The sequence below is a fragment of the Muntiacus reevesi genome, chromosome 6 (genome assembly GCF_963930625.1).
Source record: "Muntiacus reevesi chromosome 6, mMunRee1.1, whole genome shotgun sequence".
Taxonomy (NCBI): Eukaryota; Metazoa; Chordata; class Mammalia; order Artiodactyla; family Cervidae; genus Muntiacus; species Muntiacus reevesi.
The window spans coordinates 98,134,078-98,149,614 of NC_089254.1; the positions used below are offsets into that span (position 1 = coordinate 98,134,078).

General features: G+C 38.2%; 1 protein-coding gene across 1 annotated transcript in view; it reads right to left on the reverse strand.

Annotated features, from left to right (window-relative positions):
* Positions 1-15,537, reverse strand: part of KDM7A (lysine demethylase 7A) — a 71,454-nt gene that overhangs the window by 28,795 nt on the left and 27,122 nt on the right. Inside the window, exons 2-3 of the mRNA XM_065939194.1 lie at positions 7,430-7,515; positions 1,258-1,375 (exon numbers count right to left, since the gene is read on the reverse strand). Of these exons, the coding sequence (XP_065795266.1) occupies positions 1,258-1,375; positions 7,430-7,515 (204 nt within the window). The remainder of the gene's footprint in view (positions 1-1,257; positions 1,376-7,429; positions 7,516-15,537) is intronic.

Sequence of the window (15,537 nt, forward strand, 5' to 3'; positions counted from 1 at the left end):
GTTAAACAAAATAAAACCAAGACCTTTAATTAATGGTAAGTACAGTCTGGACATTTGTGACCATCTCTGTAATCTGTATTTAACTCATTTGTGTTTAACACTTTGGCAGAGAAACCACAGGAATCACTGGGCCAGGATTTTTGACACTACTCTTTTGGGTTACAAACCTGTTTAAAAAAATGAAAACTATGGCCTTGCTCCCTGAAAAAAATCACATCAACAATAAATAGTTTATACAGTTTTAGGGAACTCACAAGCCTCTCTGAAGCCAGCTGAGAGACACTGGCTGAAAATTTGGGCTCCAAATCAATCAATGAAAAGAAACATTTCTCCAATGACTTTGATACTGATAAAAGAGAATATTTGAGAACAGGACCTTTAATATCGCAAAAAGCACATGGAAATACTGTGTTTCATATTTTTTTCTCTCTGTTACCCGTGGGAGCCAACAGAAGCCGCTTACCACTTATGCTTCTGTTTAAGGGAGGGGACTGACCAGGTATCCTCAAGATTACAAAGAAAGAGCAAGGGTTTTACACTTACAGGATCTGAAATAATTCCATAATAGGCTGCAGGTGATATTGTGATTGAAATTTGAATTGTACTTCCCCTTTTTAACAAGCCTGGATGTGATCCTGTGTAAAAAGCCTATTAAGCATTATCACTTTAAATAGATGTCAGGCAGTGAGTGGGAAATGATCTAAATTAGCATGACTAAATGCTGCATAATGCTTTTGACACTCTTCTCTTGGGCCACACAACTCAAATACATTATCTTAAAAAAAAAAAAAAAAAAAACCTAGTCTTGCTGCCACCAGAGGCTGAGCAACAGCTGTGAGGGCTTCCGGCCGAAGTAGAGTGGAGACGGATCAGAAAACAACATAAGGAAAAAACAGCGTGAAAACAGGAGCAGGTGAGGTAGAGGCAGGTGTACAACATAAGGAGTCAAGAATGGGACTAAGCGTCTCAGATCAAAGTGCTTCAAGCTTCTCAGATTGAGACCTACAGTTAAGAAACACATTTTTACACAGTAATCCAGTACACATACATATAACAAAACTTCACGAAGCTATGCTTATTTACTCCTATTACTTGCAATGCACCAAAATTTTCTCTTCTATTTTATTTTCAAAAAGTAAAAAGCTGGCTGAGAACAGTAATGGCTTGCAACCTGAAGCTTGAAAATGCTGCTTTAGATAATGTCACCTTATTAGGTAACATTCTTAAATGTTCTTTGGTCATAACAGGTTTCCATACCTTGGGAAGACTCGAGAACGTAGTTCCTTCACAAAAGTTCTAGTTCCAGCCTGCACTGGTTTGGAGCCATCATCAATTTCTGTGTAGTCATGCCTGTGCCAGTTCCTCCTCTTTTTCACTGGATTTTGAGAAGATTGAAAGAAGAAAACATCTCTGTAACTGGTGGTACCACGTACTTTCTATCATTACAGTCTACATAATCAGAAACAATTGTTAAGTATAATACTACTCACATTTTTAAACGTATTTCTAAGGCTGAAGAAGTAAAATTTACTTTATGGAATGGTGCAACTATAGGCAGTTAACTGTGGGGTTTTTTAAATCCTTCTACTACTATTATTATTATTATTTTGGCCATGTCTCACAGCATGTAGGATATTAATTCCCCCGACCAGGATTCAAACCCGCACCCCCTGCAATGGAACCTCAGAATCTTAACCAGTGGACCACCAAGGAAATCTTTTTACTTCAAAAATTATTTCAAAATTAAATCAAGGAATTCAAATTAGCAGATTGAGCTTTTTATAATACCCATATTTATATATGCTATAAACCTCACTACTATTTAAAATCTGGACTGTCCCTAGAACTTTAGGTCATAACAGGATTTTTATAGATCATCCAAATCAGTCTCTCAGGACAGGGCCTTTGATCTCACATCAGAAATCTATTTTAACAGCACAGTCACTTCTCTTTTATGTCAAGATTTATTCCCAAAATAAGCATGGTTACTTACATTGACACAGGAACAGCATCATAATATAAGGAGGACAAGTGAGGTGACAGAATTAATACCGTAGGGTTCATTCTAACGCTCAGATCCTGTGAGTCTATAGCTCTGGGAGGCTAAAACTTGAGAAGGCACAGCAACCACAATCAGGACCCTTGGCTTTGACTCCTAGTTTAGTCACAACTTACTCTGAGCATGTGTGTGCACGCTCAGTCACTTAGTTCTGCCTGATTCTTCTGCAACCCCAGGAACTGTGGCCCACTAGGCTCCTCTGTCCAAGGAACATTCCAGGCAAGAACACTGGAGTGGGATGCCATATCCTCCGCTAGGGCATCTTCCCGACTCAGGGACTGAACCTGCATCCCCTGCACTGGCAGGCAGATTCTTCACCACTAGTGCCGCATGGGAAGCCCCGACTTACTCTGCAACATGTCTGGGTGCAGTATCCTCGATGTGGAAATGAAGGGGCTGAGTTCTATTTTTCAGACTGTGCTGCGGAACCCTTAATAAAAGGGAAGATGGAGAAGAGACTGAGGTAGGAGCTCTGGACCTCATTCATTCCTCTTTTCCTCAGGGTGGAACTACCTGCACAGCTTTTGTGTGGCATCGAGGTAAAATTTCAGTTTTACATCTTTTTTTTTTTTAATTTGAAAATCACTTTTAAGCCTAAAACTTTCATAATTGTGGGAAATGCATGTGAGCGAGTGAAAGTCATTCAGTCATGTCTGACTCTTTGCGATCCCCATGGACTATACATATAGTCCATGGAAGTCTCTAGGCCAGAATACTGGAGTGGGTAGCCGCTCCCTTCTCCAGGGGATCTTCCCAACTCAGGGATTGAAACCAGGTCTCCCTCATTGCAGGCGATTCTTTACCATCTGAGCCGCTAGGGAAGCCCGGGAAATGTACTGATGTCTGTAATTTACTTAGATTGCATCAAAAAATAAGATGAGCAGTGTACAGTGGGATAGTTAATGGACAGATATGAGATAAACAAGTAACATGAAATGCTGATAAGTGGAATCTGGATGGTAGGTTTAGAGGTAACATTCTTTCAACTTTTCCTGTATATTTGAACATTTTCATAATAAAACCTTGGCAGGGGGTGACAACTCTATGAGTCTAAGTTATTTCAAACCCTTCACCTTACAAAGATCATAATAATAAAATACTGCTGGATCCTCATACGGATAAGGAGAAGCCACATTTAAATAATCAATAGGGGTAGAAATTAGGTTCCTTCATATCTAAGTCTCAAACAAGATTCCCAAGTAATTTATGGCAGTCAGATCCTCAACATGGAAAAAAGTAAATCCCACTTTTTAAAAACATCTCATGGAAAAAAACTGACAATCATTAGGCAACCTTCCTAGAAAATACCATTAAGGCATCCATCGTGTGTGTGTGTGTGCCATCGTGTGTGTGTGTGTGTATTCTTTTTTCCTTACTTAAAATAAGGCGTGTGTGTGTGTGTGTGTGTGCCATCGTTTGTGTGTGTGTGCCATCGTGTGTGTGTGTGTGTGTGTGTGTGTGTGTGTGTGTGTGTGTGTGTATTGTTTTTTCCTTACTTAAAATCACTTCTAGGGAATTCCCTGGCGATCCAGTGGTTAGGACTCTGTGCTTTCACTGCTGTGGGCCCTAATTCGGCCCCTGGTTGGGGAATGAAGATCCCGCAAGCCTCGCTACACAGTCAAAAAAACAAAACAAAACAAAAATCAAAGGTATATGATTCAAAGGTATTTGATTCCAGGCTTTTTGCTTGCATATACACAAATATATAACCCCATTTTATTTTCAGCTGGGATCATAATATTTATGCTTATCTTTACTATCATGGGCATTTTGTCCTTATTAAATGCTCAAAAACAATTTAAAGGCAGCCTAGAGTTTTAAGATGTAAATGAAGATGTATCTTTAAACAAAGATGAAATTAGTATTTATATACATAAGTCTGTTTCTGGCTACATACTACAAAATTGCCTCCAGAACAGTAGTAGACAACCTATTCTCACCAACATATATGAGCAACCTGGTCAATAGTGGGAAAGAGGGAGGAAGGGAAAAAAGAAAAAGAACAAACTGCCCATTTGAAAGTTAATAATGATGTCACATTGTTTTAATTTTCATTTTAACATAACAGATTAGAATTAAAACAGATTGGGATTGGACAGCTACAGGTTCAAACTCCAGCTCTGCCAAAAACTACATCACAGACCTAGTAAGATCGTTTTTCTCACATCAAGGTGTTACAAATATCAAAGGAGACGACATAAATCTATTAACGATACTTCTCAGCACAGTGTCTGGGGCAACCAATAAGCTGCCAATTACTTTTCTTTCCTTTTAAATGTGTTGACTTGCAGGATGTTAATAGAAGACTACACTGTCCTGTTGGACCAACATCCTCAACACATCAAATCAGCCACTGCAAGAGTTGACTGCATTTCTCAAAGGAAGGAGGCCAGCGAAAGAATATTTTAATAGTGGTCATAGGGAAAGGAGAGAAAATTTTGCATTTGGATTGCATGTGCCTGAGGAGCACTGAGAATATGTGTTTAAGTATTGGGCTGGGTTTTTTGATACTGGGCCTCGAATAGAGTTCTTAATTCCCATTAAGAAGGTAAAGTCTAAATTTACCATATTAATGAATATTTTACTGTCTAAATGGAATCTGTAGTAAGAATTCCGAGGGAACTCTGAAAGAAACAGGAAATCTTTGGTAGCAAATAAGAGAGGCTTAAGAGCAGAGAGAAAAATGTCCAAAAGGGATTACCCAAACTAGGTGTGAGGGTGAGGGGTGAGGAAATGGAACGTTAAACGGGGATAAAACAGATTGTTGGATCTGTGGCATTTTTCTTATGGGTACTTAGAGCTGGACTTTTTGCCCAGAAGACAGCCCATGCCTGATCTTATGTTATTCACGGATGAGAAGAATATGAAAGGGCAGGTAATAGTCAAGCTCCCCTCTGAAGCATTGTTATTCAAAGTGTAGCTTCATGATCCATTATGGATTGTGAAATCAATTTAGTAAGCATGACAAGCTTTTAAAAAAATTAAATCACACAGGAAAAAAGAAAATAAGAGTGCATTACATGGAGCAGTGTTTTAAATACTACATTATTCTGATTCATAATAATCCATATAACATTTCATAGAAATTAAATTCAAATTATTTCATTTGGGGGTTATTTACTTAAATTCTAAACTGAAACTTACATTTCCGTTCTGTTTTCTCTTCTTGATATAACAAGCCAGTATTATTTATTTCCTCCAAGAATTACACTTGGTCAATAATTACTTCAAGTTATATACTACATACTTCAGCGCTACACAAAATATGAAATTTTATAAACATTTATGGGACTTCCCTGGTGGTCCATGGTTAAGAATCTGCCTTCCAGTACAGGGAACATGGGTGCGATCCCTGGTTGGGGAACCAAGATCCCACATGTGTGGGATCACAAGCCCATGGGCCACAACTAGAGAGCCTGCGTTGCAATTACCGAGCCTACTCGCCACAAACAGCATGCGGGCCACAACTAAGACCTGACGCAGCCAAGTATATAGATAAGTAAGCATCTTCTTTAAATTTGTGACAAGAAGTTAGTTATACATGTAACAATTCAACCAACTTCCTAACCTCAAGTTTTATACTGCATAACTAACAAAAAGGACAACCTATATTTTACAAAAAAAATTTTCAATAATTTATATAGCTTAAATAGTTAAATCTCTTAGAAACTAGGTAAATTATTAATATTTCTGACAGAACAGATAAGCAGTCAGTTGCTACTAAGTCGCTTTTGAAAAATCCCTTGCCCATAATCAGAGAACACAATTTCTACTTTAAAGAAGTGCTAGGGAAAAACTGAATTCAGAAAAGAGACTGTCTGCGTTACCCACATCTGACCCAAGTGTGTACAAGGTATGTTCGGGAAAAGTTAGTTCTAAAATGACTAAGTCTACAGTTTTCCCCTTTAGTTTTATGAACACAAAAATGCTAGGATGCAGTCTAAATTTTTAAGAGAAGAAATAGTTAAAATATATTCCAAAGCCTCTTAAAAATCGCTTCTCTACTCTCACATCTGTACAATAACTAATACTCCAATATATTCTGAAGCATTTGTAAGAGGCTAGCAACAAAGGGGATGACAGAGGACGAGATGGTTGGAAGGCATCATCGACTCAACGGACATGAGTTTGAGCAAGCTCCAGAAGATAGTAAAGGGAAGCCTGGCGTGCAACAGTGCGTGGGGTCGCAAAGGGTCGGACACGACTGAGCGACTGAACAACAATCTCCTTTCCTATGTGTTGCTGGCGCACTCCAGAAGACGTGTGAGCTTCCCTGCCCATGCCCACGGCCCTCAGAAAGGACAGTGTGGGCAGAGACTTGGTCTGGCCTCTGTCCTTGGATAGGATGACTGTGGGAAGGTTACTTCCATCACCGAGGACCGCTAGACAGGACTCTAGGCCATGCTCAACAGCCGGACCTAGTTCGGACAACAGAAGTAATACCTTGGCATGTCAGTGCCCTGATTTTTTCCTCCAAGGGTACTGCACATGTGCATTCAAGTCTTGTCCTATACACTGTCCCAAATAGGACTGATTATTTTCTTCTTCTTTCAGCTTTATTGGGATATAATTGACGTACAGCAATGAATAAGTTTAAGTTATACAACATAATGGTCTGACTGACATACATCATTTCACGATGACCACAGTAATTTTAATGACTATCCATCATCTCATGTAGACACAAAATAAACAAAATAGAAAGAAAATTTTTTTCCTGTAATGAGAACTCTTAGGATCCACTTTCTTAACAACTTTCACAAAGAACATACAGCAGTGCTGAATCATATTTACATGTTGTACAGCCCTAGTACTTATTTGTATTATAGCTGGAAGTTTGTACTTTTTGATCACCTTCATCAAATCCTGCCCCCCATCCCCCACCCCTGCCTCTGGTAACCACAAATCCGTTCTCTTTTTTTATGAGCCTTTGTCTTTGAAACATAAATGGCCAATAACTCTGTGTTAGTTTCTAGTACACAACATAGTGATTCAGTATTTCTATACACTTCAGAATGATCACCAGTAAGTCTAGTTACAATCCTTTTTAGAAAAAACATTTAGAGATAAAAACGGCCAGAATCAGAAAAAGTTTATTTTACTTCTCAAGTTGAAAGCTTTGAAAAATAAGTGTTTTGACTTTGGAGCTTTGCACTGGCAATTAAGAACAATAGTGTTTTTTTTCACTTAATGCTTTGACTTGTTAAATAAGTCAGTAATTCGAACAAAAACTGTACTCTCAATACCGTCAGAAAAACCTTTCTTATAGTTCTTGGTGGGTATAATAAAACTAGCCAGAGTATCATTAAGTATTGTCATGTATATATTAGGTTCTAAATTCCAATTTTGATTTAAGCTTCTAGTACTTACTCAAGGAGGAGCCATGCAGAAGCGCACAGTTGGGACAGTGATACAGGTCAATGTCGACGGCATGATGTTCCTCTACTCCAACACAGCTAAGGTAAAGAAACATAAGGCCAATATGTAAATTAGGTAAAAATCTTTATTTAACTATAATAGATTAGTTAGAATCTAACTAAGAAATGCACAATAATCTCACCAACACATTTTGAACAGTACAGAAACACATGTAAGAATAAACTTTATTCTCTTCTCTGCATACTGGAGAAATGGCAACCCACTCCAGCACTCTTGCCTGGAAAATCCCACGGACGGAAGAGGCTGGCAGGCTACAGTCCATGGGGCAGCAGAGTCGGACACAAGTGAGCAACTTCACTTCACTTCTGCATGCTGGAGTGGGTAGCCTTTCTCTTCTCCAGGGGATCTTCCCAACCCAGGGATCAAACCCAGGTCTCCCACAGTGCAGGCGGATTCTTAACCAGCTGAGCCACCAGGGAAACCCAAGAATACTGGAGTGGGTAGCTGATCCCTTCTCCAGCGGATCTTCCCCACCCAGGAATCAAACTGGGGTCTCCTGCACTGCAGGCAGATTCTTTACCAGCTGAGTTACCAGGGAAGCCCCTTTTCTCTGCATATTTGCTGAATAATTGTGGGGAAGAATATACCCAAATACATGGGCAGTGATTCACTATTAGCAGCAGTAGAGACAGCAGAAGTATAACATATTTATAACATAAGTTTATTTTATCTTATAAATATATATTTTATTTATAATGCTATAAATAATGTTAACATAAACCGTAAGACCCTCAACCATTATGTAAATGCTACCTGCTATGGACTCAATGTGTTTGTGTCCTTCCAAAATTCACATGCTGAAGCTGTAAACCCCGGAGTGATTGTGTTTGGAGATAGGGTCTCTAAGGAAGTAATAAGGGTTCAGTGAGGTCATAAGGAGGGGGCCTTAATCCAACAGGATCACTGTCATTTTAAGAAGCGACTCCAGAGAACTCACAAACTCTCTCTCTCTCTCCAGTCTCTTCTCTCTGCCTCCCTTTCCTGGGTAGATTAAAACACCACCTAACTGTAAAACATGGTCGTCATCAGCCAGGGTGGCTAGCAAATTTGGGTAACGTCACTGACGTGGCAAGAGCACTGAGTCCTAAAAATTCTGCATTAGGTCTCATACCCCTAATTAACCAGTTAAATCAGTTTGAGGCATCGTATCTGGAACACTCTATTCCATGGAGTATAGAGCAGTAGCATTTAAATAAAGACTGAGGGAACTAGGAACTTGAAAAACTATATAGTGACATCTTGAACACAGGAGTAGTTCATCAATCAAAGACCACAGCAGCTTTGCTTACTTTCTAAGTAATTTATTAGGGTAAAGTTTTATACGATTGTATTCCCCAAAGGTGTCAGAACAAAAACACAATCACAACTAGTACCTGAAAAAGAGCCAAAGCAGCACTAACACAGAATTTGGGGGTATCAGCTGATAGGTGTTACAGTGGAAGAGGAAATCAGTGAAGTGGATGGTGGTCACATTACTCAGAAGGCAGCAAAGAGAATAAGAGGACAGGAAATACAAACAAGAGCGTGAGAACCATGAAGGAGAGAATGAAAATGTAACATACATTTAACCAGAGCCTCAGAAGGTAAAGTAGAGAGAACAGGGGCAGAAGCAATACCATGAGCTAACAGCTACAAATTTGCAGAAATAATGAAAGACACTGATCTCCAGATTTAAGAAACCCAACATATCCCAAGCAGGATGAATAAAAAGTCAATTCACATCACAGTAAATCTGTACAAAACAAAATTTGGCAAATTTCAAAGCCATAAGAAGAAAAAAGCACAGATTACATGCAAGGATGAGAGACTTCTCAAAGAAATCATGAAAACTGGAACACGTTAGAATACCTCACATGTGCTTAAAGAAACGATCTGCTAACCTAAAATATCTATTAACTGAACATTCAATATTTAGTTAAAATGTGTTTCAAGAAGGAGGGGGAAAGAAAGAAGCTGTACAACCAAAACAGAGTTTACCCCCAGCCAACCCACAGCAAAGAAAATGCCAATGGATGCACTTCTGGCAGAAGGAAGACGGTCACAGACAGGTCTGAGATGCAAGAAAAATGGAAAAGCCAAGAAAAGTAGAGCAACACCTCCGATAGAATATGTAGGCAAATCACAATCTATGAAACATACAAGGTTTGAACTGCAGAATCAAAAAAAACATGACCTAATGAACATTTATAGAACCCTACACCCAACATCCATAGAACACACCCTTCCTCTCAAGCACACATGAACCATTCTTAACAAGCAACCACACACTGGGCCACAGTCAGTTTTGCAGGTGTGAAATCAGAAATTCTCTGGCCACAGTTCAGTTAAGAGAGAAAGCAATGACAAAAAAGGTAACTAGAAAATCTTCATGTATTTAGAAGTTAAGAAATAATATTATAAATAAGCCAAGTAAAAAGATAAAATCATAACGAAACTCTAAAAATTATTTTGAGCTGAACAGTAATGAAAATGATACATAACAAAATTTGCCAAATGCAGAACTTGTAAACAGAAATACATAACCTTAAATATATGCATTACAGGGAAAAGGGGTTAAAATTAATGAAGTAATAAAATCTACCTCAAATAGTAACAAAAAGAATAGCAAAATAAACCTTTAACACACAGACAGAAGGAAAACTAAAAGAGCAGAATTGATGACACAGAAAACAAACATACAATAGAGCAGTGTGGCCAAAAATTGATTCTTTGGAAAGACTTATAAAATTGTCAAACCTCTGGCAAGCTTATGAAAAATAAGATAAAACATAAATAACCAATGGTAAGAATAAAAAGAGGGAGAAAACTATAGATTCTATAGATACTAAATGTAAAAAAGGGTATTATGAATGATTTTATGCTAAAGGATTAGAAAATATAAGACAGGCAAACCTGGGTCACAAAGAAAAAATATTTGCATAGTCCTAAAATTGTTACTTATAACATTAAAAAGTTATGCCCCCCTCAAAAAATTCCCAGGCCCAGATGGGTTCACAAGAAAGTTCTATTAAGTATTAAGGGAATAAATAATTCCAATATTAAAAATTTGCACAAGCAAGTAGAAAAAAAGGACTTACTTTCTAACTCATTTTATGATAACACGACCTTGATATTAAAACTTAGAAAAGATGATACAAGAAAGAAAAACTATAAGCCACTCTCATTTGGAAATAACAAGTTTGGTTTATCTCAGGAATGCAAGGTGGTTGGTGGTTTTAACACTAAAAAAAATTTAATCTGTGAAATTTGCCACATTAAACAGATTAAAAGAAAAACCCACATGACCGTTTAAAAAGAAGCAGGACAAGTATTTGATAAAACATTTATTTCTGACTAAAATGCAAACAAAATTCCTTAGAAAATTAAGACAAGGATACTTACTAAATCTATATTACTAATACTTACTAAAGGATTCTTATAAAACTCCTAAGCAAGTAACACGAAAGTAGTCTCGGAACTTCCCAAATAAATTAATAAATTCTTTTAAAAAATCAAATTAAACATAAAAATTAAATATCCCTAAACCAAGAAAGTTATTTCAGATCTTTAAGTAGATCTAAAAGGAACTACATACGTTTCAGTTTCCTCTCTCAGAAGGAAGGATAACTTCTCCCACTCCTCAGCCCCCATTAAAAAAATTCTACAGTCACTACGGTTTCCCTGATGGCTCAGACAGTAAAGACCGGGATTCGATTCCTGGGTCAGGAAGATCCCTGAAGAAAGGAATGGCTACCCACACCAGTATTCTTGCCTGGAAAAATCCATGGACAGAGGAGCCTGGCAGGCTACATACAGTCCATGGGGTCGCAAAGAAGTCAGACATGACTGACTAACACTTTCACTTTTCTAGGTCCCTACAGCTTTAACAGATATGTTAAGAGCAAATGCAGTAGGACACACAAGATGCAGAGCTCCGAAAGCAAACTTTCTAAGAATAACTTTCAAATCTCCTTCAGTCTCTCACAAAACCTTCCTTCACATACCAGTCGCTCCGTTTTCTCCTAATGGCAAAATGCTCAGTGTTTCTTAGACTGTTGTGAGTGTGTGTGTGGAGGGGGTGCCTTCCTGTGGGATGACAATCTGACCTTTGCTGACTAGCTTCCATCTCCAGAACAGCCTCAGTGCCTTTGGTAAGTGGGGCAGTGACAACTTTAGCACTTTCTATTGTCTTAACCTTCTGAAATTGTTGCTTAGCTAGCTTTTTTTTGTGTGTGTGTGACACTTGACAAGAACAGAATTTAATTAATGACTAACCAGGATTCCCTGGGATCTGCCAAACATTCTTTTTTTTTCCTCTTGGATAATGCTCCCATTTATATTCCCTCCTCTCAGTGTCAGAAGAGTTGGAGGCCAAATTTTTAAAGATCTTCCTGCCAGCAGACTTCATTAGATATTCCTCTTGCTTCAAATCCTCTCCCCATTCCTCACCAAGCAATCTTACAGACTCTCCTTGGTGAAACTTCACTGGATCACCCCACAGAAAGTTCTGCAACACTTTATTCACACACATCTCCACTTGTGGATGTCTAATACTGAGCTGTTTTACATACCTTACTTCCTGACTTGAGCTCAGACTTCTCCCAGGATCACTTATAGTGACCTCTCAACATCATGATCCCAGTAAATTTTTTATGATTATTAACTGTGCTGAAAACTTATTTGAAAATCGATCCATTGTGGCAAAGTTACATGCAAGTTTAAAAAATGTCCAGCTTGAATTTCTGAAGAACTTAGTATAGGAACTAAAGGCAACACAATCTGTAAAAAAAAAAAAAAAGGGGGGCGGGGGGGGGGAAACGATCTTTCAATGTATGAATTAGTAGATTTCTCATCTTTCCTTAGATGGTAGAAGGATGCAGTAATGAAATTCATTAACTTACAATTTTGCTTCACTGCAAGTTTTCACCTGTGTTTCAAAAGTTCACCTTTCTACCCAAAAGTAATTTTTACAACTTCTCCATAAAGGACTGAGTCATCCATTGTGCAAGCCCCAAAACCTCACAGTAATCTCACCAAAGGGGCTAGGGAGTGGCCTTTGAGATGAAGTAACTGCAGGAATAGAGAGGGATGTTTATAAGCGGCTCTTCGTATTTCCTTTCATGTAACTCTGGACTCAGCTGAGGCCTTGGGGCAGCTATCGTCCAGGCAAGGACTACTCAGACCAGTTTCAAGCCACCAGAAAAAGAGGGGTCAACTGGCTTGAGTGGGATGCACAGATTTTGGAGTCAGGAAAACTGATTTGATTTCTAGCTCCAGTAGTTTTGACTTTGAGCAACTTTTTTAATTCCTCTGAGTAGGAGTTCCCCTAGGACTAAACAGGACAATGCAAGTAAATATGTAATGCATATGGCTTAGCATATAATAAGCAATGGTACAGTAAATACATTAATAAATAGTAACCATTAACATTATTATGCTTCTATTAGGTACTAATCACGGCTCATACAGGTCTGGGCTTATTACCTATGAGGTCTGAGCCCACACAGGAAACTTGGCCTTATGATTAGGCTTAATATTTTTTCCTTCAGTGATGTCTCTTCAGAGTACACGTTAGACACTCAAATGGCCATTCTTAAAGGGAAAAAGAAGATAATTCTTTTTCAATTTTTAATTACTTTTTGATGGTTGAGTTCTCTGGAGTCAATCTACCTATGTTAAAATCCTGGACTACTACCTACGTATGACTTCGGGTAACTTTGTCTGTTCTTTGTCTCACTGTAAGGATGGAGATGACAGTATCTCCCTCAAAGTTAAGCAAATTAATTAAGTTAATAAACATAGAATGTTGAGAACGAAACTGTAGAACAATTGTTTTGAAGGTCCAAAAACCTTACTTTGTTTATTGATATTGGCTTAATAGGTTGACATTCCTGCTAAAACTACACTAGAATGCCAAAAGCCATTTTCACATCTAAATTATGCTTCATGCAGTGTTTTAACCCTAAGATACTTTATTATCAGGTATCAGCTAAAGCAAAAATTTGTAATTTGCATGTATGAAATATTTTCACTGAAAATCAAACTGATAATTTTTAATTAAATCTTTGGTTCAGAAAAACCCAACGTCCGTTATTCTCTTGCTGACATTAAACTGTGTTCATAAAATTAAGTGCTTTTCCTTACACGTCGAGCATGACATTGAAGACTTTATTTTTGACACATCAAAGCTATTTACTGGCATATTATGTGCTTAACTATATTTAACAAGGATTTTGAATGAAGAGCATACTGAACCAAATTCTTTCAGTTCATAATAATCTCAGAAAAAATGTGACACTTTTCCTACCTCTAACAGTTGGCTCATCCTTCCAACTGTCCTAACGGCTTCCTGAGTTATTTTCAACCAGCTGACTCAGAACATTCAGGTTACCAAGGGTGAGGGAGGAAGACAATATAAAAAGGAATTGAACGGGGATTTCTTGGTGGTCCAGTGGCTAAAACTTCATGCTCCCGATGCAGTGGGCTGGGGTTTGATCCCTGGTCAGGGAACTAGATCCCATGTGCTGCAATTAAGACCTGGTGCAGTCAAATAAATAAATAAATAAAATTTTTTTAAAGGAATTGAACAAAGAATATGACAGAAAAATAAGAGGGACTGAAGAACCAAGAGATGAGCTCATTGATACAAAACACCCTTCAAAAAGCTGAAAATCCTGTTGGTATGCTTCTAATAAAATTTGTTCCAGGATGAATGTGTGAAATAGACACATCAAATATAATTGACATTACACTATTTACCTCGAGAACACAGAAAAACATGCTTGTTCTGCTTGTCACTGCCTGACACCTGAGTACATGGAGGAGGCGATATAAATGGTAAATAGTTTAAAGGATCTTTGTGAAAGTGGCTTAGTTGTGTCTGACTGTTTGTGATCTGATGGACTATACAGTCCATGGAATTCTCCAGGACAGAATGCTAGAGTGGACAGATCTAGAGGATCCCTCCTCCAAGGTATCTTCCCAACCCAGGGATAGAACCTACGTCTCCCGCATTGCGGGTGCATTCTTTACCAGATGAGCCACAAGGGAAGCCCAAGAATACTGGAGTGGTAGCCTATATCGTCTCCAGCGGATTTTTCCAACCCAGGAATCTTAACAGGGTCTCCTGCTTTGCAGGCGGATTCTTTACCAACTGAGCTATCAGAAAGAAAAGTACTATTATACTTTTCAAGGTACTGTAAGATTAAAATTGTTTATTTTTTGTGTTTAGTTTTTATGTACTATTTGTGTGAAAAGTATTATAAACATATTATAGTACAGTGCTGTGTAACCAACTGTGTTAGCTGGGTACCAAGGCTAACTTTATTGGACTTGCAAACAAACTGTACTTACGAACCCGCTCTTGAAATGGAACCTGTATTTATGGGACTTACTATGCTGTTCTACTCTTTAGCAATCTACTTTGGCTTGTCCGGCTATGTGTGGGGTGTGTCCACAGTGACTAAGGAAAGCTATAATGCAAACAGTGCCCAGCAGATTTGCTATTTCACAGAGATAGACTATACTTCTATTTATAACCAGTGAAAGGGCAAATAAATGCCATCCCAAAATGAATATTATTTGAGAATTAAGTAAGAACTTTGTAAATCATCTCGGGGAAGAAAAAACTTGTCATGATGATAAAGGATAAATAGAAACAATTATATAAAGGTTTGCTTATAAATGTCCTTAAGTTAATAATGGAAAGAATTAAGGACTATGCCATCAGTATATACATTACTGCCTTCATATATGTTTTAATAATTAATTTAATGAGAAATTTAAACTCCACATCTGCAGCTATAGGATTAAAAAAAATCTTGACTTCATAAATGCATTTGTGTATTTTTGACTGATGATTTCTCAGTTCAGTTCAGTTGCTCAGTTGTGTCCAACTCTTTGCAACCCCATGGACTGCAGCACACCAGGCCTCCCTGTCCATCACCAACTTTCAGAGTTTACTCAAACTCATGTCCGTTGAGTCAGTGATGCCATCCAACCATCTCATCCTCTGTCATCCCCTTCTCCTCCCACCTTCAATCCTTCCCAGCATCAGGGTC